The sequence below is a fragment of the Tauraco erythrolophus genome, chromosome 29, assembly GCF_009769465.1.
Source record: "Tauraco erythrolophus isolate bTauEry1 chromosome 29, bTauEry1.pri, whole genome shotgun sequence".
NCBI lineage: Eukaryota > Metazoa > Chordata > Aves > Musophagiformes > Musophagidae > Tauraco > Tauraco erythrolophus.
This window is the reverse complement of record NC_141493.1, coordinates 3,196,279-3,218,229: the sequence shown is the minus strand read 5'-3', so window position 1 is coordinate 3,218,229 and position 21,951 is coordinate 3,196,279. Positions and strand designations below refer to the sequence as shown.

Below are 21,951 nucleotides of genomic sequence, written 5' to 3'. Positions count from 1 at the left end.
AATACAAACACCAAAGTGTTGATGGATGGGCAGAGTCGTGGCCAAATCCTACTTTGTGCTTCCTGTACGGTTTAAACTGAAAGACAAAGAGAAGTTGCTACTAGAATTCTCAACAGCAGTCAATCAAGAACAAATTTGCAATAGAAATCTGGCTTCCTCTAGGAACAAATTATTTAAAGATTTAAGGAGGTAAACAAATACCTTGCAAGATTTGTTGGAAGCATAAAGTGGGTACAGCTTCATTAGAACATGCCTCTTCATCGTGTTCTTAAGTGCAGCTTTTCTCCCCTACAACGTGTAAATATTTTGAGAAAAGATGTGTTTTCTAAAAAGTTAGCAAACATTCTGTGTATTTGTCTTAATGTGAGAAGAGCAGCAGGGACAAGATGTGTATGGATGTGTTTGCCCACTACATTTATACATGCATGTAGGGGAGTATCTATATAGTATCTACGCGTGTATGTATGCATACGTGCACAGATATATTTGCATCCAGGTCAAATAACAGCTGTTATTATTAAGTTCAGCTTTTATTATCAATTTGTTGGTAGATTCAGGCACTATTTAAGAAAAAAAAGTCCACGTCTGAGCTTTTTCCTAATCAGTTCCCTCATTTTGCTAATATTCTAACGACTGTCAATTTACTTCAGTGGTGCCATTTGCAGAATTTTCCAATTAGCAGGAAACCTGTTCCACCTTCTCCCATAATTACAGGGGACTCGCTTCAGATCAGCTGTGGCCAGACAGCGTATGATGTACTTGCCAAAATCTGTGCACTGTGGGTTTTTTTTTTGTGTGTGTGTATGTGTGTAATTTTTTTTCACCTTTGCATGAGCTGGCACAGACTTTACATCTCTGTTGTAGGCAGGGAGCTCCCTCAGTAGTGACACGTGTCAAAATATCCAAATGATTTCTAACAAACACACCACAGTGAAAACACGACTGTGTTTTGATGGGTCTGGGGTGTGCTGGATGTTCAGTGCCGTGTACTTCTACAAATCTCTGTGTATGGCTATGAAAATCAGGTCAATATTCAGTAGCTGCTGCGTTCCATTCATACTGGATGATTTTATTCAAGAAGCATCCATTTGGTCACTTTTTATCACCTTTATCCTTCGGCATCTGTGCCAAGCAGTACAGCAAGGACAACGTTGTTCTGATACTCTCTGATCAAAAAACAATCAGCCTCCTTTTTTTTAGAGCTGCTTAGCCAGCTGATATTACAGCTGTAACAATGGAGCAGCAATAACTATTATTGTTACATGGAAAGAAAATATATTTAATAATAAGCTCATTGATTTTTAACAGCATCTCTGTGTTGCCTAATTGATGGGAAGTTGTATGTTTGTGTAGCCAACGGGGGTTATGAATTAAATATGGTCGTCATTCCTTGAGGGATGCATGTCAATGCAAGAAAGATGGAGGATCTACATTTCCCCCAAGCTAAACAATCCCCTTGTAGCAGACATAGGAAAGCCTGGAATAGGAGGAAGGGGGGAAAGGGAATAAAAAGCATCCATCACTGTTTATTAAGTGCTGCTACTTGAAGGTAAAAGGGGTATTGAACTGTTTTTAAATTGGAAGGAATGTAGCTAGACAAAACACTGATGGTAATATTAGGTTGGTGACAAATTTTATTCTTTTGTCCACATTTATTACAGTAGCAATTTGAAGTGATTTATGCCTCTTACCCCTCTAAGCCTCTCTCTTTGCATACACACACACGTGCAGGCACACACACAAAAATTCCGGGTCTTTGAGTAATGAACTCTTCTGGTAACAGCCACAAAAATGTGGGAGAAAAGCGTCTGGAAACGTTGGATCTTAAATTTGAGATGCTGAAGAGGCTGGTGATCCGTACTTGGAAAAAATTGGGCTCATCTGAAGGTATCTGAAACTGGGCACCCACCACAGTCACGGGGCACTTCTGCAAACCTTGGCTTGCCAGAGCTCAGCCCTGGGGTGCACCTGAAATGGTGGTGGGTGCTGAGCACTACAGCAGCATGTTGTTCTGGGGTGGGTTTTGGTTGGTGGTTTTTTTTGTGTGTGTATTTGTTGATGGGTAGTGGGAATACTTTTTGGAAGAAATCCTTACCATTGCTTAGTTTTGAGATTTCAGGTGTGCTGAGCTCTCTGGAAGCCTGACTTCCTCGGGTCTTGAGCTTGAACCGTGAGCTAAAGGGAAGCTCTGAGCTCATTGCACTCGAGATGAGCAGAAATGGTCCGTGGTTCAGCGCTCGTACGAGCGATCACCTGTTTCTTGCTCACGTATGTACCTGGTCTGCTCTCGTGTGACCTAAAATTGCACGTTCACGTGCATGTATTGGCTTTATCTAGCGGAGAGTGTTCTGCAGACTGGGACGTTTCACGCTTTAGGTCGTAATTCTCAGTCTCTAGTGATGCGATTGTCGTTACTTGTTTCTTTTCAAGCACCTTTTCCCTGAGTTTTGTCTCAGGCTTCCCCCATTGTGTGGTCACTTTCTGTCTGCTGAGAAGTTTAACGGGGCCGAGGAGGATGAGGTTTGGTGCGCGTTAGCAGGCGGCATCTGTTTGACCAGGAGAAGGCCCACGGAAGGACCAACGGCTGGGCGTACTCCGGGCCGTCCCCAGGGCCGTACCGAGGGTGGCTGGACCATGTACATCTGGGGAGCATGCGTAGTGTCGGACTGTGCTGTGGTGATTTTTAGGATGTTTACAAATCCTTCATCTCCAGCATTATCAAACAAATTCCTATGATGAAATCTCTGAATTGTGAATGCCGTTGTGTTTTCTTCTGAATGCTGCTGTTTTATGGTCAGATCTACTACTTTCCTGTGATTAATAAGGGATAACATAATGCAGAGCAAAGTTTGGGGTGGTGGTTATGTTGGCAGGGTGTATGCACTTGGGTTCACAGATACCAGAACTCACACAACCCTAGCTGCAGTAGAATATTAAGTCTTATTTTAATCATCAAAGAATTCCTTCGAACTTCAAGTAACACTGCTTGAAATTAAGCTGGAGTGGTAGCGTTTGTCAGAATTGGATTTGTTCTTGTAAACAGCTATTAAAAACCCAGTATTAACTACCACTGGGGATGCTAATTAAATGGGGAGATTCACAATAAGGCTTCAACAGGCAGAGTTTACAATATTTAGCCCAAAGTTTAGACCAAACAGGGAGTTCCATACAGGGATGCTGTAGGAAAATGAAAACTACCCTCCTGCCCCAAAAAGGAGCAGAATGCTTATGGGGAGAGGATTGGTTCAAGGAAACCAGGAGAGTTTATGAAACGGGAGAATTACGATTTTGAAAAACAACTTATAGTCAGCTTCACTTTCTACTTCCGATTTCAGCTGAAGGCTGTAATGCCTGAGCTGCAAACACTCTGAGATGGGAACATTTATTTGTAAACCAAAAACTTTTGTTGGATCTAAGCAAAGTATTGGAACCAATTTCCCCTCATTTTAGATCCTTAGAGGCTTGAGAAAGGGACTGTTCTGTCTCCTGCTCTTTTGTAACTGCTGGGACAGTGAGGTCCTGATCCCGCTTTAAAGGTTTTGGGTAGTCTCGGAGTAAAAATAATTTTTGTCATTAAGAGGGAAAGATGCTGACAAGTCCCCAACTGTCAGCCCGCTCAGCTTGCTGGTCCAGCCTCTTCCAATGGTATTCTTGGTAACGGTGAGCCAAACCAAACCCTGGCAGTGAATGGGAAAGGAAAAGCCCTTTAGAAAAACAATTTCACTTTTTTCAAAGTTTTGTCATTTTCTAAGCTCAAGTAAAAAATATTGCCAAACATAATAGCTGCAGTATTATTTTGGTCAGGTGCTCAGGAATACGAGCTTACTCAACAAGGTAAAAAAGGAGCAGGGTTTTTTTATTAGAAAGAAATCCACTGTTGTGTGTAAAAGACACTTTACCTCTAATATTTTACTTGCTAATAGATAAATAAAAGGTAATTACATAGGACAGATTAAATGGCTCTAATGCCTCACTTTGAGAATTATAGTGGATGTTTTCCTAAGCCGTCCTCCAGATTGGAAGTCTAATTATGCAACAAAAGAATTGTGTTGGCATTCACTGAATTATTGCAAAATCAGTATTTAGACTGAAACTATTGACTGATTTTTTTTTTTTTTTTTCCGAAGGCAGAAAAGTAAAGGGAGAATAGAGAAGGGAGAGATCTATTATTAAACCACCTGATTAATCTTCTAAAAATCTCTAAGTGTCCTGGCAGAGATCAGAGTTTCCGCCTTGACATTCATAGGTTTGATGATTCCTTATGAGTGTGATTAGTAGATTTAAACCCCAGGAGCTTCAAAGCTATGGCATGTCTTTTTAGCATGTATATTAAGATGTGCAAGTCCTTTAGCTGATCTCGATAGTAAACGCTGATCTGCTAGAAAGAGATACAAAATTTTTCTTCTGGGTACCCAGGAAAACACGCTTTGCTGAAATTAGTATCTGTGAACTATGTGAAGCCACTTAACCTTAAATTTCCGTATTAAACTTAAATTTTGGCTGTATGAATTCACACTGTGAATGTGACCGTAATTGTCTTACTGAAACAATGACGTACAGTTTCATGTACAAGCCCTTCAAGAAGCGTATGCTGGCAGTGGCAGCCCAAGTCAGAACGGTTTGGCGGATGCTATTCAACTTCACAGCATTCATCAGAGATGTAATTATACATTTACGCATGAAGAAACTTTGCAGAGTTAATTTTCTTGGAAATCTTCTGGTCTTTTGTAGAGCACTTTCTTCTCTCCTGCTAGCTTCTTATAAAAGATGGATTTGGGGCCCAGTGCAACATGACTCCTGTAAAATAGCTGTTCCATAGATATTGCAGTAGATAGGTCTTAACAGCTCCAAAGGAGCCTTTATGAGGGATTACATCATGATCTAGAGACATAAAGATTTTTTTGCATATTGGAGGAAAACACAGTTGGGCCATGGAGGGGGAAGGAAATACACAGTAGCTGAGTTCGACGGAGCACGCCTTTACCTAGTTCAAATCATTATAACTGTAATAATTAAATTCTGTGTCAGTTCACATAGCTGAGATATGGCTGCAAGTATTTAAAAAATGTCAGGGAAAATAACTGTAAGAAATCCTAGAAAGTTCAGCGATCACAAGGCTTGTCACTGTCCCCAGTTACAGCAGTGTAATTTAGGAAGTGATTTTTAGAAATCCATTTAACAAAGCTGCTGCAAACCTGCACATAATCTTACTTCTATTTAAGCTGACTTGACTTCACGAGGTTAAGGTTGGTTTTAGGAGATTCAAATTAAAATGGATCAACAGTTTAACAATGGAGACAAAAATTCGGACAGCCGAAGAGTCAAGCTGCTAATTCACAGTGCTTTGAGTAGAGCCCAGGTAGCCTCAGACGGAAAGTTGTGTTGTCAGTATCTCAAATCTGAAATCAGACCATCCCTACTCAGGACAAAGTTATGCAGCAACTCTGGTATTTCGTTTGGGAGCTTTGAAACCACCCTTGCTGTTAAATGAGCTTAGCGAAGGGTCTACAAAGTGGAGAAATGGAAATAGTTCCTTTTACTTTTTTAATTTTTGTGTGCAACTGAACCAAACCATATGAAGAAACGTAAGTTTTTATGGTGGAAAAGCTCCCGACATACTTTTCATTACAAGTTCTGTGCAATTTGTGTTACTCCTTGCTCCGCAGTCTCTGAGTGTCACGGATGGTCTTGCCTTGATGTGTAATGGTTTCTAACAAGCTACATGCCTTCATTCCCGTAACCCGTCCTGACATTGCAGGGACTGACTTCTTAGTCTAATGTCTCATCAGACAAGCTCTTTCTAATGACAGTGCTACTCCCATTAGCCTCCCTTGATGTCTATTTACCATAGCAGCTTTTCAATTATTTAAAATGCAAACATCTGGATTAAATAAATGAAGAAAACATTCGGCAAATGTTGCATGCACTCTAAAACTTTTCTCGAGAAATTATGACTGCAGTAGAACTTGAGAAGGAAAAAAAATTCAAAATTCACTGCATGCATCAGCCTCTTGGTGCACCAGGGACATGGACAGGAAGTCCTAAAGTTGGGAACTGCCAAGAGACTTCTTTCAGTAGAGAGCACATTATGATGATGCATATGGAACGAGACCTTGTTATTTAAAGCATCAAAACATGAATATTTTCCAATCAATAAGCCAACCATCGGCTTAAAATCTATGCTCTGCATGGATGTGTGTATAAAACATGTAATACGTGTGCATAAAAATATGTTGGACATCTCCAAGAGATAAAGTGGATTGGATTTTCTCCCTGAGAAGTCTTTTGAAGTCAGTTAAGCATGGGGTTTGTATCCAGCTCTAACACTGCCAAACTCTTGAGAGAACCTCATCTCTGGCTTTTGCAATACCTACTTAAGCATCAAGTTAAATCTGTCCCTATGATCTCCACGAATCAGGGAAGAATATTAGAATTTGAAGTGAATGAAGAACACAGATCATAGTTGCTGCATTTGCAAACATCTGGAGCCCTCAGACAAGCTCATTAGTCTAGTCATAAAGCAGAGCATTGCAGAAGTCTTACCTTAATGAGATTAAAAACAAGCACAAACAACCCAGTGCGTGAATGGCCGCTCCAGTTGGGCAGAGGAAGGTACTGGTTAAACAGGGTATTGATTAATCATTGGCTTGAGTCGTGTGATCAGAAGCTGGGTGGGGGACTAGAAAGTTTGGTGAATCAAGACCTGGTCCGAGACTGTCCACATGGTGCAGCCTCCTGCAATTACCCTCAAGGGCATGTAATCCAAAGCCAGATCCGTATCTGCCGTGAGAAGAGACCCAGTAATCAGGTCTTTGCTTGCTGTGTTTGGTCCGTGTCCCAGGCCTCGTTCCCTTGCAGTAGGTTGGAAGGTCAGGAGCTGAAGTTACGAAGTGTTAACTTAGACTCTCTCACAGAAGCCCCAGGAACGTGTTTCACTTGAGCCAGAGGGTAAGGCATGAATATACACGTAGATATGCTGTAGTGATCAGGGGGGAAGGCAAAACTATGACCTTCACCACAAAAGCACCAGTCACTGCGCTGCAGGGACAACTCACTCACCAGGTGGGTGTCTTGAAGGCCACTGCTAAACCCAGGTCTGGACACGTGCGCCCATTCAAGTGAGTGGCGAATTTTGCGTTGTCTTAAGCCATGTAGGAGTAGGTGTTACATATACACGCTAAAATGAAACCAATCTCATGCTTCAGGGTGTAAATTGATCACTGGAAAGGTCAGGAAGCAATTTTCCTCTCCTGTTAACATCACTGCACAGTCAACTTGGGGTGCGCGTGAGAGAGGGATGGAGGGAAGAGAAGCAATTCCTCCTGTAGCGTAAAGTATTTGCCAGAGGCAAAGTAACTTGCTGTGAGTTTATAGCAAACTGCTTGCCCAAGTGTTTGATTTTTACCTCATCTTGATTTCTGGGCGCCCAACCTAAGATGCTTTAAAGGAGTATGACTTTCATGATATATTCCATGAAAATTCAGGCTTTTTTTGAACACTGAGATGTAACACAGCTGCACCAAATGGCTCTTCTTGCATGAAACCTCTGCTTTGAGCTTATGTGGGATTGTGGATGTGTAGTCACAGTTTTGAATCGTGAGCCCAGAGAAATTGCATGCCGGTGTTTGGCCCCATTGGATTCTGGATATGTGCATCTTCTGGGGACGTGACTTAGTACAGGGATGTTTCCAAAGGGCCTCAAACTGAACCTGCTGAAAACATAACTTATCTTGCTGTGTATCTTTGCAATCTTCATGACTTAGGGTAAGACAGTTGCCCTGAAATAACTGAGGAGTCAAAACAGGCAGAGCCAAGTCCCCTCGAGTGTCAACCCCAGCAGAGATACTCAGGTGGAGAGAGGCAGATTTGCCCTTGTTCTGTCCACCCCTTCCCTTCCACTGCAGCCCCGCAGTAAGGTCCTGAAAAGGCATATCAACCATGGGGTGGTTCTTGAAATTAAACTGCTGTCTCGTCCAAGGTTCAACCATTACCACTTAGCAAAGTTCACACTGGTATTTCTCATCTGCTATGTGAGTTCCTACCCCAAAATGCTGCTTCTTTTTTGGCCTCTGGCACGTATGTGCTACATCAAAGGGTACTGAAAAGGTTAATTAAATTTGGAGGCTAGTAAGCGGCGATGAATTAAATGTTTGCAGTGAAAGGTGGAATCACTTGAAATGTATTAATTTATTTACTGCACACTAGAAATCTTCATATTCCTCATAAACCCAAGACAGTGCTTGTATTTCTAAAACATTAACTCTTTTCCTTTGGAAAATTAGTTGATTTCTGAGGATATTTGCTAAAACATCGAAAACGTGGGTTTCAGAGTTCAGAATTTTTCTCTTTAAAGCAAAATTACCTCTCTCTAAATAGTCATATGTGCACATGCACACATAGACAATCTTTTTCAGGAGTTGAAAAAATAACAAACTGCAAAAGCATATCAGCTGTGGCAAATTCCGTGGGCAAAGAATTGGGAAATGCTGAGAAGTCCTGGACATCAGAAACCTTCTGAAAGATGTGGTTGCTGACATTTGGGTTTGGCCATATGCTGTGGCTGCAAAATATCTTATTCTGACAAAACAAGAATAGCTTTAAAGAATTTCAGCGACTCGCTCGTGTGCCCAGCACTGAGGCTCTGGAGATACGGATTCTATTTCTGCCTCAGCCGTGTGACCTATATATCTTTGGGCCAATTCATCTATGGTTTAAAATAAGGTGCAGGCAGAAATAAGGAGCGAAAAATACAGACTAAATCCTCTATTTATTTATTTTTTAACTCATTACATCTTTTATGTCTGCTGAGCCAGTGTATGGGAGGATAAGAAATGGAGATGTATGAGACAGAAATACGTTTTCTGTTTATATTACTCATTTTGTTCCTCTTTAGCATCCCTTCTCATCCGGTGATGTGTTCAGTGGCTGTTAGGAAAACAATGTATGTTGGAGCTGTCTATAAATACAGATAAATATAACACAGAATGGTTAGAGAAGCTTTTCCGTGGTTAGAGTCCTGTAGTCCCATGGTAGGCTGCCGCAACGAATAGGTCTCACGGTACTGCAGTGCTTCGTGAGCAGTTGGGGTTCTGAGCATGCAATTTTGTATTTTTAATTTTGAGATGGTGTTTCTTCTACTAAAGAGGGCTCTTTGTTAAATGCATGCCATTCAGAAGCACCTGTCTTTTCTGAGGTCTACAATGAGTTAAAGCACAGCAGGATAATTTCCAATCTTCCTTGGTCAAAAAAGTTGTTGGTTTTGCTTTTTTAGAAAAAAAAAAATTGATTTCCCATTGACTGTCCAGTAGGAAATACTAGAAAGTGACTTGACTGGCACATGGTGCCAAGAACTTGTCCTGTGTAAGCGGGATCTCTTACGTTTTCTATTTATGCGTGGACATGCAGAGCCCACCTGAAGAAGGGTGCTCGTCCAAATTAATAAAACCCCCAGAGATTTAAGGCATAAGCATCTGATAAGTATTTCACGTGTGTTGTTTGTAGTAGACAAACCACACCTGAAGGCTTTAAGTGGTTCAGCAATCTCCTCATGTAAGAATTGTTTTTTTCATTCTTGCTGCCTTTGTTTGAGTGGAGTCATGAGGTCTTGTTTCAGATTTTGCTTAATCACAACTGAAGCAAACAGCCAGTGATGTTGGTGAGTGCTGCGTTTGAGAAACATTCAGGACTAAACAAGGATGTTATCGATAGGGCTGAAATACGCAAGTCCACAACTAAATACAGTAGCAAATGAGGTTGCAGACAATGTGTATGTTTATAAATATAATACACTCATGTTATTGTTTGCATTCTTGTTTGCAAAATGTCCTATGATATTTTGGATGCCCTTTCCCTCTGCACGATTGAATTGCTGGGTGAGATCTTAGGACTTGGCTCTGTTATGCACAAGGGTTGCTTTGTGCATCAGGAGGTGAGTCCCTGGTACGTGGCCTGTAACGCTGCACGCTTTAAAAAGCATGTTGGCATGCGTATTTCTGTGAATCCAAGCTCTTCAACATTAAAGCAAGACCCTTTGTTTTAATCATTAGAGAATGAATCCAGTGCTAATAGCACTTAATTGTTTCCCTAGAATGATCTGCGTTGGTTTTGGCAGCTGAAATGAAAACAATTCCAAATACCATCAAAGGAGCTTATCCACACACAGCGTGTACAGGGAGGGTGTTTTGATATACAACGGTGTGTTAATATCGTAACATCTCCTAATACTGCACACGGTGCTGTAATCCTGTTCTGTCTCAGGCTGTGATCTTGGAAGGTCCGATGGGTAAAAGCAAAAGGAATAAAATAGACACAGAAAGTCTCGGTCCTTGCCCCTGAAAATAATGTGCTTCAAGCATATACCTGGATTAATCTTGACTTTCTTGAAGCTTGCCCGCTAGTTTAAATTTGTATGCGACATCAAACATACCTTTTCACATATGTTCTTTCCAGATTTTTAACAGTTACTTAGCAGTTTATAGAAGGAAGTGAATGATCTCATCAAGCTGCTTAGAAATTAAAAAAAAATCTGTGCTTATTAATTATGCAGGATTAGTCTAATTATAATTCAGCAAATTAATTAGCGACAGAAGGTGTTCTGAAACATTGGAGTACATTTGCATGTTAAATGGAGAGGCTAGTCTGTAATATATGTAAATTTATGCATGGCTTCATAGTTTAATTTAAAAATTTGCAGCTGCATATGGTATGGGAGCAGGTGAAAAGTCAGTTTTAGTTTAATGATGCTAACAAACATTGGATGCTGTCCTGTCTTAGGGAAGGAATGCACTGAACGCACCCCTATCTGCCAATCTATAAATCTGTCATAGGAATATAATGTTACACCGATCTTCAAATTCAAGGTCATCTGTGACTAGACCCAGAAGTACAATAGGTGCAAATCTACCAACTGAATAGACCTCCGAAAAAGGAGGAGGCAAATGTGTATGGACCCAAGTTGCTGGGATGTAAATTTGCCTCTTTAGGAAGTGAATGTATGTTTATTCTGTGCAAAACCAGCTCAGGGACGGGCGATGCTCTTGCCCTCATAAATGAGCGAGAGCTTTCAGCTGAGCCATGCCCACTCTGGCGGGTGTAAAATGGGTGCCCAACCTTGGTTCCGTCTCTAACACTCGCATCAGTGCAACTTTCTGATCTGTTGGAGCCACCGGAAAGTTATAACCAAGTTCTGCAGTAACTGCAGGGCAGAGAGTTTTTATGTGCTGGCCTCTGCCATCTGGCAGAAATAGTAAAAACCAGCAGACCCAGCAGCAGCAGAAAGGCTGTTGGTGTAATTGGTGTTCACTGCTCAGCCTTGCATGGCTCAATAGACGTTTTTTGAGAGCGACGGGGTTAGAGGATAGAAGAGTTGGAAGATAAAGGAATGATGGTTTTCTCTGGGTATCGGAAAAAAATGAGTGGGGATCAGATTCTGTGCTCATGTAACCTCAATGTAAGTCTTTTCTGGGCTCCATAGGGTTTGCAAAGTACAACTGGAGTTAAATTTGCACCTGTGTAGAGCTATGAGGACAAAGTGATACCAAAGAATGACCAGAGTAACCAGTATTGCAGAGCATCTGGCCTATGTTCCTGTGATACTGTCCAGCACCAAACTGCGTGCTTGCTGCTGAGGCTGACTTAAGTGTAATGAAGAAGAATTTGGCTGTTTTTTCAAAGTCCTGCTGGGTGTTGTGTTCTGAGGTGAGCTTTAGGAAATTTTTGTCGCTATTAAAAAGAACCAGTAAAATCACAAACGTGGCTTGCAGGAATGGTGTGTGGTTCTTGACTGGAAGAGCAACTTGGTCTGTGCTACGGGGTGAGTCACTTAATTTCTGTGTGCCTTGACTTCTCCATCAGTGAAACGAGTATAAAACCTTTTCTTTCCTCCTGTCCTTTGTGCATCTTTTCTCCAGTAACAATTCCACAACGTGACTGTGCAATGCTTAGCACAGTTGGAGCCCGCAGATACTGTAATAAACCAGGGAATATTATCTGAACGTCCCTTTCAACAGCCCGTCAGCCCAATCCTCCACTCTATTACCTCCCTGCCTATTGACTTTTGATTGTGCTAGGGCGTTTGGGCCTGTGCCAAATGGCATGAATAATATGGATCTTACAGTATAAATAAGCTTTTAGCCATTGTCTTGTAAGTTACTGGAAAGTTTTGGTGTGGGAGGAAGGAGGAAAACCCAAAGGAAAAGGGGAACCGCTCAGATTGCACAGTCCTCCAAAGACATTTTGGAGAACAATTGCAATTACAAACACGCTGTTAGTGTTGTGTTTCATTTTCAATTCGAACCCATAGAGTTCAATTATTATTTTCATTAATGGTGTCAGGTTTTCATCAGAGTGCACAAACAAGGCGGTTTTCCTTGGAGATTTTTTTTTTTCCTAGCAAATGTGGCCATGCCAAATAACTGCATTCAGCACCAAGAAATGACTGTCTGTGTAACCCGCAGTGCCTCTCCCCCAACCCTTGTTTCTTGAAAATGGGATCACTTTGCAAGACAGAATAAGCATTTACCAAATGAGTGTGAATTGCTGTGGATGCGTGTGCCTGCTGCTGCTCACAAGAAGTGGAACAGAAACTACTTCAGAGATGGAAATTGTGCAGAAGGTGGAAAACGTACAGAATATAAATACCAAGTTTAGCGACATGTTTTGGCTTTGGATGACACGCTGCAGGTTTACATTCAGTTACTATTAGTTTGACAACTAAGCTCTTACAAAAAAGCTGCTAGATACAGGGCAGAGAGAAATATGTTGATGCAGGTTGCAGAGAGATGGGATGTTTGAGGAGGAATTGTTCTATAGTAAGACATGAGACTGGGAGTTGGGTGTGAATTCGTGCCCAATCATTGCCGTGGGCTCAAGGTGCAATGTTCTTTCTTGATCCATCTGAAATGCAGGATACCAGCACTTTCATCCTGTATCTTGAATACATAACGTCGAGTGTTACTTACCCAAGTGTGATTAGGACCTCTTGGCACGGCAAACAAATAATAATTAGAAGCAGTTTTAACATGGGTACCACCATCCCGTAATTTTAAGGTTGACTTTGAAGGTAGTCTGATCTGTTGACCTGCCTTAGCTGAATCATTGACCTTTTTTTGTTCCGTTTTCACATCCATCTCTAGCATTTTTTCTCAGCTCAGTGTTGCAAGAGGCCAGAGACTGTACAAATCAGACACTTTCTAGTAATATTCTTCTGCCTTCCCATAGTGTTTCAAGTGGCTTTTCGGGTCTGAATACTAGGCATAGAAAAAGAGGCCCTGAATAATGGTCCCACATCAAAACTTAATCTAAAAATCTAAATTGAAGTGATTGACTAAGTGTGGGAGAAATAAAACAGGAGTTAAACAGTAGGTGTTGGTAAAATTGTACTGATAGCCTTGGAAAACTAAATTGGTTTGATACTTAGAATTATCGGATATTCCCAATTTATTTGCGGGATACAATGCCTTGTGGCATTTCAAAGTCCTTTTTGAGCTTTTTTCCTTTTCAGAAATAAAAGTACTAATTCCACCTGTTCTCTATTACATTTGTCTGATCTGCATGTCTTCATATGCTTTGCATGGCGAGCATCTTGGAATGAGCATGCTGTTATGGATTGATTAAATATTAATTTAATAATAAAGACGGGCCTAAACAAAAAATGTCTGATCTAGACTTTCCTCAGTGCAAAGGATCTTTGTGTCCTGAAGATTTTGGTCCAAACCACCTTGATTTAAATAATATAAGTACAACTACACAAAAGCCTCACATCTTGAAGCCAGCTTCACTTTTGCCATGACAATTCTGCTAACAGGAGCGCGGTTACTCCTGCACTGTACTCTTTAGACCTCTGCAGAAGCAGACTTTACCTTGGCAAGCATCTATTTCAAAGCTGGAAAGGAAATGTAGAGTGCAGGAAAAAGTTCCTATAGGAAGGGGTCAGGATCAGTGCTTAGAAGCTAAGGGACAAGAGAGAGGTGAGATGAGGAGAAAGGTGTAATGGCAATATAAAGGGCTGTACGTGGCAGAAAGTATAGGGGGAAGCGTAAAAATAAGAATCACAGAAATTTCTAAGGGAGGGACCTCAAAGGATCCCCGAGTCCATCGCCCTTATCCTGTCTCCCCTCTCATGCAAGGCTGAGGAATCCTCTTGCCTGGCCTGGTTGTCCTCTGCGTGCAGAAGTGCGGAGCTGGAGAAAAGTCTGACCACATCAGTGGTCCCGTAATCGAAGAAATTCACTTTGATTTTAGGCAAGAGGGTAGAGAAGCATTTTTTCTTTTTCCCATCAGGAAATGAGGACGTTGTTGGGGGCAGGAGCAGCAGGCATAACGTTCATGTGCGTTTTCTGGTGTAACTGGAGTCTTTCTATTAAAAAACAAGTGACATATGAACAGCCAACTCCTCTTCTCCTGGCTTAGGCTGGGGACCTCATGTCGTCTGACTCCTGCTCCCTTCTCTCGCAGTAAATCTCTGAAAAACTCAGAAAAGTCTTCTGACCTACATATGTTGGTTTTCACATTTGTTAAACTGGGTTCACGCTTTATGCACAGGAGTTTTGTGAAGATTAATTAGCTGCTGTTTGTAGAATATCACATAAATACTCTGGATTATTGTAATAACCTCACTCATTTCTCACACGGTGTAAGGTGTGTGTTCATTTAGAATGCCTTTGTGCAATGCCTGATCCCACATTGACTATAACTGCTGGAAAAGAGCAGGAAATTTTCTCATCAGCTCCCTAATAATACACACTGACATAATAGAACGAAATTACTCCAGAGATAAATATCCAGATTATAAAGAAGTCTTCTACTGTGATATTCATTAAAATCAAGGTGGTGATATCAAATAAATGCAATTAATTGATTTTAAATACTGACCTTCAAATGTATGTGCAAAATCTGACCTAGTCCCTTTGAAAGGAAGAAATTTCAAGTCAAGCCTTCTCCTTTGTGGTGGTGTGGCAACGGGTAGGGTTACTGGTCACGCTTATCTCAGAGTTTGCAACGCCAAGACACACATGGGTGAGTCGAGGGGAGGGTGGGAGACCCTGATGTCGGAATTTCCTAACTTTGATGGAGTTGGAGTCCGGCCCTCACCGTAGTGGTAGTTTTTCAGTACATAGTCTGTTTAATCTTAATGTTGTTTAACTGGAGCAAAGATATTCAAAATAACAGCTGCTAGCTTTTTCTTTGTTCACTTTGTGACTTTTTGGAAGCACTTTAAGTGTTTAAGCAGAATGCCATCATATCCTTATATTCTCATTAGATTGCAGCATCGTAGGGTTTGCTGACGAACGTAATCATACTAGATGGTAGGCATGTTCTCATGCCAAAAAATGACTGAGGCCACGAATGCAAATCCTCCAGTAACCCAAACAAGACAGAATTATCTCAGTATTTGCTTTACAAGGGATATTTTTGAAGTGTATCCAGAGGCTGCTCACAAGATTAAAAAAATGTTGTACCTCTTGATTCTGTACCCGCGTTTTAAGGAAGCACAAAAGGTGGATAGGAAAGTTAGTTAAGATGTAGCACCAGGAGCCGGGAGATCCGAGTCCTAGTCCCAGCTCTGCGGCAGACCTGCGGTGTGATGGGGAGCAATTCCCTCCCAGTTTCCAGACCCTGGCATCTTTGCCTGTGACACGGTGAGTCACACCACCTGCTGCAGAGGGCTTTTGTGAGGCACAATTAATTGGAGTTTAAGTCCCATAGAATGGCGCTATAAAAGCGCAAAGCAAATTATCTATTTCTGTGGTTCCACGTGGTGAGACTCATCAGTCCCAGGTCTTGTGGCAGGCTCTTAAAAAAACAGTAATGGATTTTATTTTTTTTTTAAACTACACCTTCTGTTGGATGTGGGACGGCTCTTTAGGGCTTCTGTCTAGTCCTGTTGAAGTCATGAGAAAGATTTTTTTAAATTATTTTTTTTTTCTTTTGACTCTAACAGGATTTGATTAAGGTTCTTCTCAATCTGAGATGGAGATTATCCTTCTCAAAGGTGTGGAACATGCTTTCTAGTTCTAGCCACTTGTTTAAGTTGCCTCAGGTAGGTACAGAACCTAACAATATAGGCATCCATAGACAAGGTGGGAGTGTGGGTCAGCAGTTGCTTCGGAAAGAGCTTGAGAGCTGCGAGGCCTCACCTGCTTTGCCCTTACCCTTTCTCCTTGGCCATTGGCAGCCTTCTGCAGCAGCATTTGTTCAGTCACCTCTCAGCTGTACTATGGATTGTAGGAGCGCTCCGGGCCCGTGTTCCCACAAAGTCCGATAGGATTGCTTGTAGTATTGGTGAAAAATAGTTGAGATAACACAGCTGTCTTTGTACTGAAGTGAAAAAGAGGCACTTCATCAACCTAACTCCTCAGCATGACGGTAACTCCCAGTAGGAGAAGCAATAACTTTTGAAATATCTCCCTCTAAATCCTAAAAGAGGGAGTTCTATTTAAGGTGGCATTTTGGAGACCTCTGCGAGTGCATCAGTCTGTAGATAGAACGCTTGACTACACAATAGGGAAAAAAAAGAGAAGTCTATAGTTGTATCTTAATTAGTTTTATGTCTAAGCATGAAGTTAGTCAAGTTTTCTACAACAATGCCAGAATTTTTACTGGTAGTCATTCAAAAGTATTTAGGTTTTCCCCCAGTGCCCTTAGATGTTGATCTATGAGATGACTGGGCCGTGCTCTCTGCTTGGCTGGAATCGGAGTTATCTGCTAAACTCATAGCTAATGCTCTCCTCAGGAAGGAACAAAGGCCAGCTAAGAAACATGAAAATGAGCTAATTTTTCTAAATCCTGTTTTTTAATTTTTGATATGTGTATAGGTTAAGGCCAAAAACTGGCTAAAGGTTCTCATTTAAAAAAATTAATAAAAGCTTTCTGCAATTCTCCTGTTACCCCTAAATCAGCTTCATTTAGTGCTAAACCTCCCCTCCTCTTTGCTCCCCCAAGTCATTTTTATTCTAATGCTGCAATAAATATTAATGCCTTTCCCAGATGCAACCACTTAAAGTATATATGTATATGTAACAACCTACCGAACGCTTCATGCGGATGCCCAGTTGCTGCTAAAATTTGACTGGAGAGACTCTGAAAAGAGAAGAAGAGAAATGCGGTTCAACTAGAGGAAAGATAAAAATTCTTGAGTGTGCATCTAAACAAAACTAAATGTAAATCTGAGGGAAAACTTAGTGCAGCATATCCAGTGAGCTCCAAAGAAACTACAGATGTCTCAGCAGAGACAAGACGTATGGATGCTGCCACGATGCGCCTTCAGAAGTGAGATGAGGAATTACTGATGCCCGCTTTGTAATATCCTAAAGGTGCTCAATTTTCAGCAGCTCCGGCGCTCAGCAATTCCAGAAAGTCGGGCACCTTTAAGATGTCTCCAGTGGGAGCCAGAATTGCTGTTGGAGAACTCTCCTGGCTGAGCACCCTGAACTCGGCGCGTTTGCCGAATGCTGCTTATTGCAAAGCAGTCGGTGAGAGCCGAGAGCGCCCCGCGCCTTGGAGGGAGCAGACGGCTCGGAGAGAGAGGAGAGTTTTGTTTTCTGAGTGTTTGTAACGGACAATACATCTGTTGCAGGAATCGGCACAGATCTGATGGAAATCCAAGTTCATTTTCACATACGCTGCTGCTCTGTGGCTGCCGAGGATCTGAACCCCCCTTTTCGGGAGACGTTTAGCAGAAAACACGAATTTAGTGGATTGTCATGGGACACTGCGGAGTTCAGTCGCTGTCAAACATACCTTCCAAATTTCTAACTTTTTGTATCTGCTTTTTCGAGCCTTGTGTAACGTGCGTCACCGCAGTGTCTCAGCTCTTCCACGGGCAGTTCCGCTGACGCAGCGAGTTCTCTTCCCGACACCTTTCTTTGCTCTGGTTTTCGTCGTTCTTTAGTTCGTGCTGAGCATTTTTCTTACCTAGATGAATAGGGACGCCAGCATTTTAAAAATTTTTGAAGGAAATGACATTAATTTGAGCTTTTATTTTTCCTTGAAAGTAACAACTCTTGCGGATTTTTGTTTGCAGTTGTCCTCCAAAATAATCAGTTAGCCAGCAACTCATCGTAAAAGTTACTTGCCTCGGTGTCATGATGTGGTTTGGTTCTGTTCTGCACTTTTCCCTCCCATAGGTAGAGCTCAGGAACATAAAAGCCGTTTATGTATCTGCAAATATTTTTTTTTGTATTCGTAAGAAGGAGGCAGGATAAAAAGGAGTATTTGTGAGTAACATTTCTGGCTCAAATTCTCCTGTGAATCTTTGCGTGTGCCCGCACGCATCGCATTTTTCCTTCTGCAAACATTCTTACCGATAAAATCTTGCTTATGGAATCCTTCAAATAAAAGAGGTCGCAGGTTTTTGCATGAGGAGCCAAGAAGACTTATTTGATAGAATCTCTTCACTCAGTGCTGTTCCTGAGGCGTGGAGTTCTGTAGGATTTTTGGTTCAGAATAGCAGGAGGTGGCCAGGGCTCTGTTCACAGAACTTGCCCTCTGAACCCGAATGCCAGTGGACGAGGGACCGCAGTAGGACGCTGTACGGTCACCCTCATCTGCCACGGGAAGATCCAGTGAGCTCTTTACGTCCTGAATGAGAAGGAACCACGGAGACAGAAATAACAGTCTGCAAAATGCAAGCTCAGAGAAAATATTATAGATGTTTTTAAAATATTTGTGAGAGATTTAAGGAAAAAAAGGAACCTTAATTTAAAAAGCTCCCTGGCAGGATGTGTTCTGTGACAGTCATTTTATATGACGTTATCTGGGTCTTTTTTCTGGGTTCAATTGTTGTGGGGTTTTCAAAGGGTTTTGTTTGTTCAAGCAACATATAAATGGATCAGATCCTGCAATATTTCTTGGTATGTTTGGGGCAGATGGAAGAGAAACAGCACGATGTAAGCGGTGCAGAGAAAGCAGCGATAACAAGGGCGCGTGGATTTCTGCTTTATTATCTTGCGTTAGGACTATTTTGGTGGTGGTTGTTGGTAAACCCTGGGAAATATACATCTTTCTCCTTTAAAGTTCTAATTCAAGGCATGAATGTGTGAGTTCTGAAGGGACTTAGGGACTGCGGTAAAAAATCGTTGTCATAGTAACAGAAAGGGAAATAGGCCTGGCTCACCTGGGACTTTAACTTACTGCAAAAGCGGATTTTTTTTTTTTTTAAGGAAAGCACTCAGCAAGAGAAATAAATAAATAAATCGTTCTTTGTATTCTAAATCAATTCTTCAACTATTTATTTTTTTTCTTATATCCAAGTCTTTTTCCTTCTAACTCTATCTTAAAATCTTCATTTTTTTTTTAATTGTTGCAGTTAAACCCATTTTGTCTTAACAAACAGAAATGAAAAGAATCACAGACAATATTTTCACTTTTGACAGAGGATGCAAAAAAAATTTCTTGCTTATTATGTCTGAATTTTGAAGACGGGCTGGTTTTTTTTTTAATCCAACAACTATGATTTTTCATATAGTTTTTCTTTACCTCTGAAATTCACAAATTTAATCAGATCAATCAGATAACAAAGGGATGAATCGTCTTCTCCCTGGATTTGACAGAAAATTTTGGGGAAAAGCTTATAGAAAAATGCCTGTCTAATATTTCTAAACTGTAAAATCTATCTGCTCTAGTGCACAGTATGGGTAAGGCAGTCAAGCATGCTGAAAATTCAACTTGTGTACATGGCAGGCTAAACTCTGCAGAATAATAACACATAAAGATAGGCGTAGGTGACGGGGCCAAAGTAATTGGCACAAGAACTTTGTACCATGTTAATAGGTTTATCTGCTTGGACAGCATGAGCTGTCATGCATTACTTCAGGTCGTGTTTTTGTTATCCTCTCTCAAAATCTCTGTAAGATTATAATCTGAGCTGTCGACAGTTCTGCTTCTCTGCTTTAGTTACCGAAATCTTAATCACTAAAAACATCATCATGATGAAATCTCATCAGCTTCTTCGAGGAGCTGTATTTGTTTCTGTGTTTTTTAATACGTTTGAAGTAGTTTCAGGGCTTATCTGCCTCAGAGTTGCCCTGTTGGTTTTTGTAGTTTTTACAATAACATTATCCTTCTGTATTGTTTCACGGGAAATCCCTTCAGACAGCGAAAGAAAGACCTTGTATGCCGGGGAGAGATAAAGAAGGAGACTAAAATTGTGTGGTCAAGGATGCAGCAAGGAAGCTGGCATAAATCAAAGCGGATATGTTGATTTATAGTAGCGAGCAGCCCAGCTCAGGGTGGATTACAGTCCCATTGGTTGTACTTTAGCTGGTATTTTTAACTTCTGTTTGTTAGGGTTTGGTTTTGTTTGTTTTGTTTCAGAAAGTTCTTACAGTCCTGGTCTACTGATACACCATGTAAATCACTACGATGTATGCTTTAAAGCAGACTATAACAACGTAAGGTTTTTGTGGTTAATAGAAGTGACGTGGTTCTTTATCTTTCCAGATTCTTCTTAAAATTTTTTCTCAAGTGCAATCAGAATTGTTTGAAAACAGCAGGAAACCCAAGAGATATGAGACGGTTCCAGGTAAGCCTTACAAAGCTCAATATTAACCTGTCTGGTTTTTTTCTTCTTTTCCTTTTCCCTCTCCTCCCTCCTACATTGTTCATAATAAATATGATGACAGCATATGATAAACCGTATCAGATATTGTTAAAGTTTTTCTCCATTTGTTGTGTTTAAACCTTTTTTTCCCCTTCTTTCCTCTTTTTCCACTCTGAATCCCCAAGGGGAAGTGATGTACTGTACCAACCAGCAGTGGATATTTGATTTGACACCCTCGGGCAAAGCACTCGCACATACAGCTGCCCACAGCAGGGATCGTGTTTGTGATACTTAGATGCCTCAGAATTTTTCAAAGTAGCTCTCTACGTGGTACACAAGCAGTCTCCTCATTTCCCTCCACTCCCTATCTCTTTCCATCTCTTTTGCCTTTTAACTCTCTCACGCCCTCCTTTCCAGCTTCTTTACAAAAAGCTGCCCAAACAGCGATGGTCACTTTAAGCTCTCGTGCAGCAAAGCAACAGGACCCATGGGACAATGACCCAGCTGCTTTGCAGTGAGATCTGCCACTGGTTTCATCATCGTGTGGCTGATGTATTGTGAACACCCACTCATGCAAACCCAGGAGGAGGTGAAGAGAAAGGCAGGCAGGCTCCCATCTTCCCTACCCCAACCTTTTAAGCAACTACGTTTAATAAATGAGGATTTTACCTGTAACTTGGCTCTCCCAAAAATGTAAATGGAATGCTCAGGACTTTCACATCCTGGATGCACTGTGGCGTCCCTGTGTGGTGTGGAAGGTGCCATGGCATGGAAAAGTGGCGTTGGAACTAACTGATGGAATGGAGTGAGGCAGCATGGTCTGGCGGAGGGGATACAGGATGGCAAGTCAGATGGTGGGACTGCACCACTCATTTGTTGGGTGACCTTTGATGAGCCGTTTTTCCTTTTAGTATTTATTTCCACCTCTCCAGTGGGGTTGCTTACCTTGGTAAAACTCTGTGGTCTTGATTCAGGAGAGCGTTGGAGAAAGCGCACACGCGCTTTTCCAGCCGGAGCCTTTGAAATCTGCTGATGAAAATCAGGACTGTCCTTGTAAATGCTGTTACTGGTTGTTGTGATTGTTACTGTACCTTCACTGTGCCACGTCCCTGACACAAAGAGGATTTTACCTTACTGGGGGATGCCTGATTTCCAGGTGGGAACTACAAGACTTGTAGTAGGAAGGTGACATTCTTAGGTTTGGCAATTCATGTTTTGTTACTTGGGCACTTGCATCAGTTTCCTCATTTATAAATGAATTTAAAACTCCACAGGAGTTTACAGAATTGTTTAAACTTTCCACCAAAATATGTTTTTACAGACAAGTGATTTTTTTCTTTTTTTGCTTTTACTAGCAATGAAAAATACACAGGATGTATATTTTTACTGGGGGAAAAAAAAGAGTTCAGCTT

General features: G+C 41.3%; 1 protein-coding gene across 8 annotated transcripts in view; it reads left to right on the top strand.

The window, feature by feature from the left end:
* EBF2 (EBF transcription factor 2) overlaps positions 1-21,951 on the top strand; it is a 139,915-nt gene that overhangs the window by 84,005 nt on the left and 33,959 nt on the right. For all 8 annotated transcript variants that reach the window (XM_086628195.1, XM_086628199.1, XM_086628194.1 and 5 more), the window contains one exon: positions 20,440-20,521. In XM_086628195.1, coding sequence (XP_086484321.1) covers positions 20,440-20,521 — 82 coding nt within the window. The remainder of the gene's footprint in view (positions 1-20,439; positions 20,522-21,951) is intronic.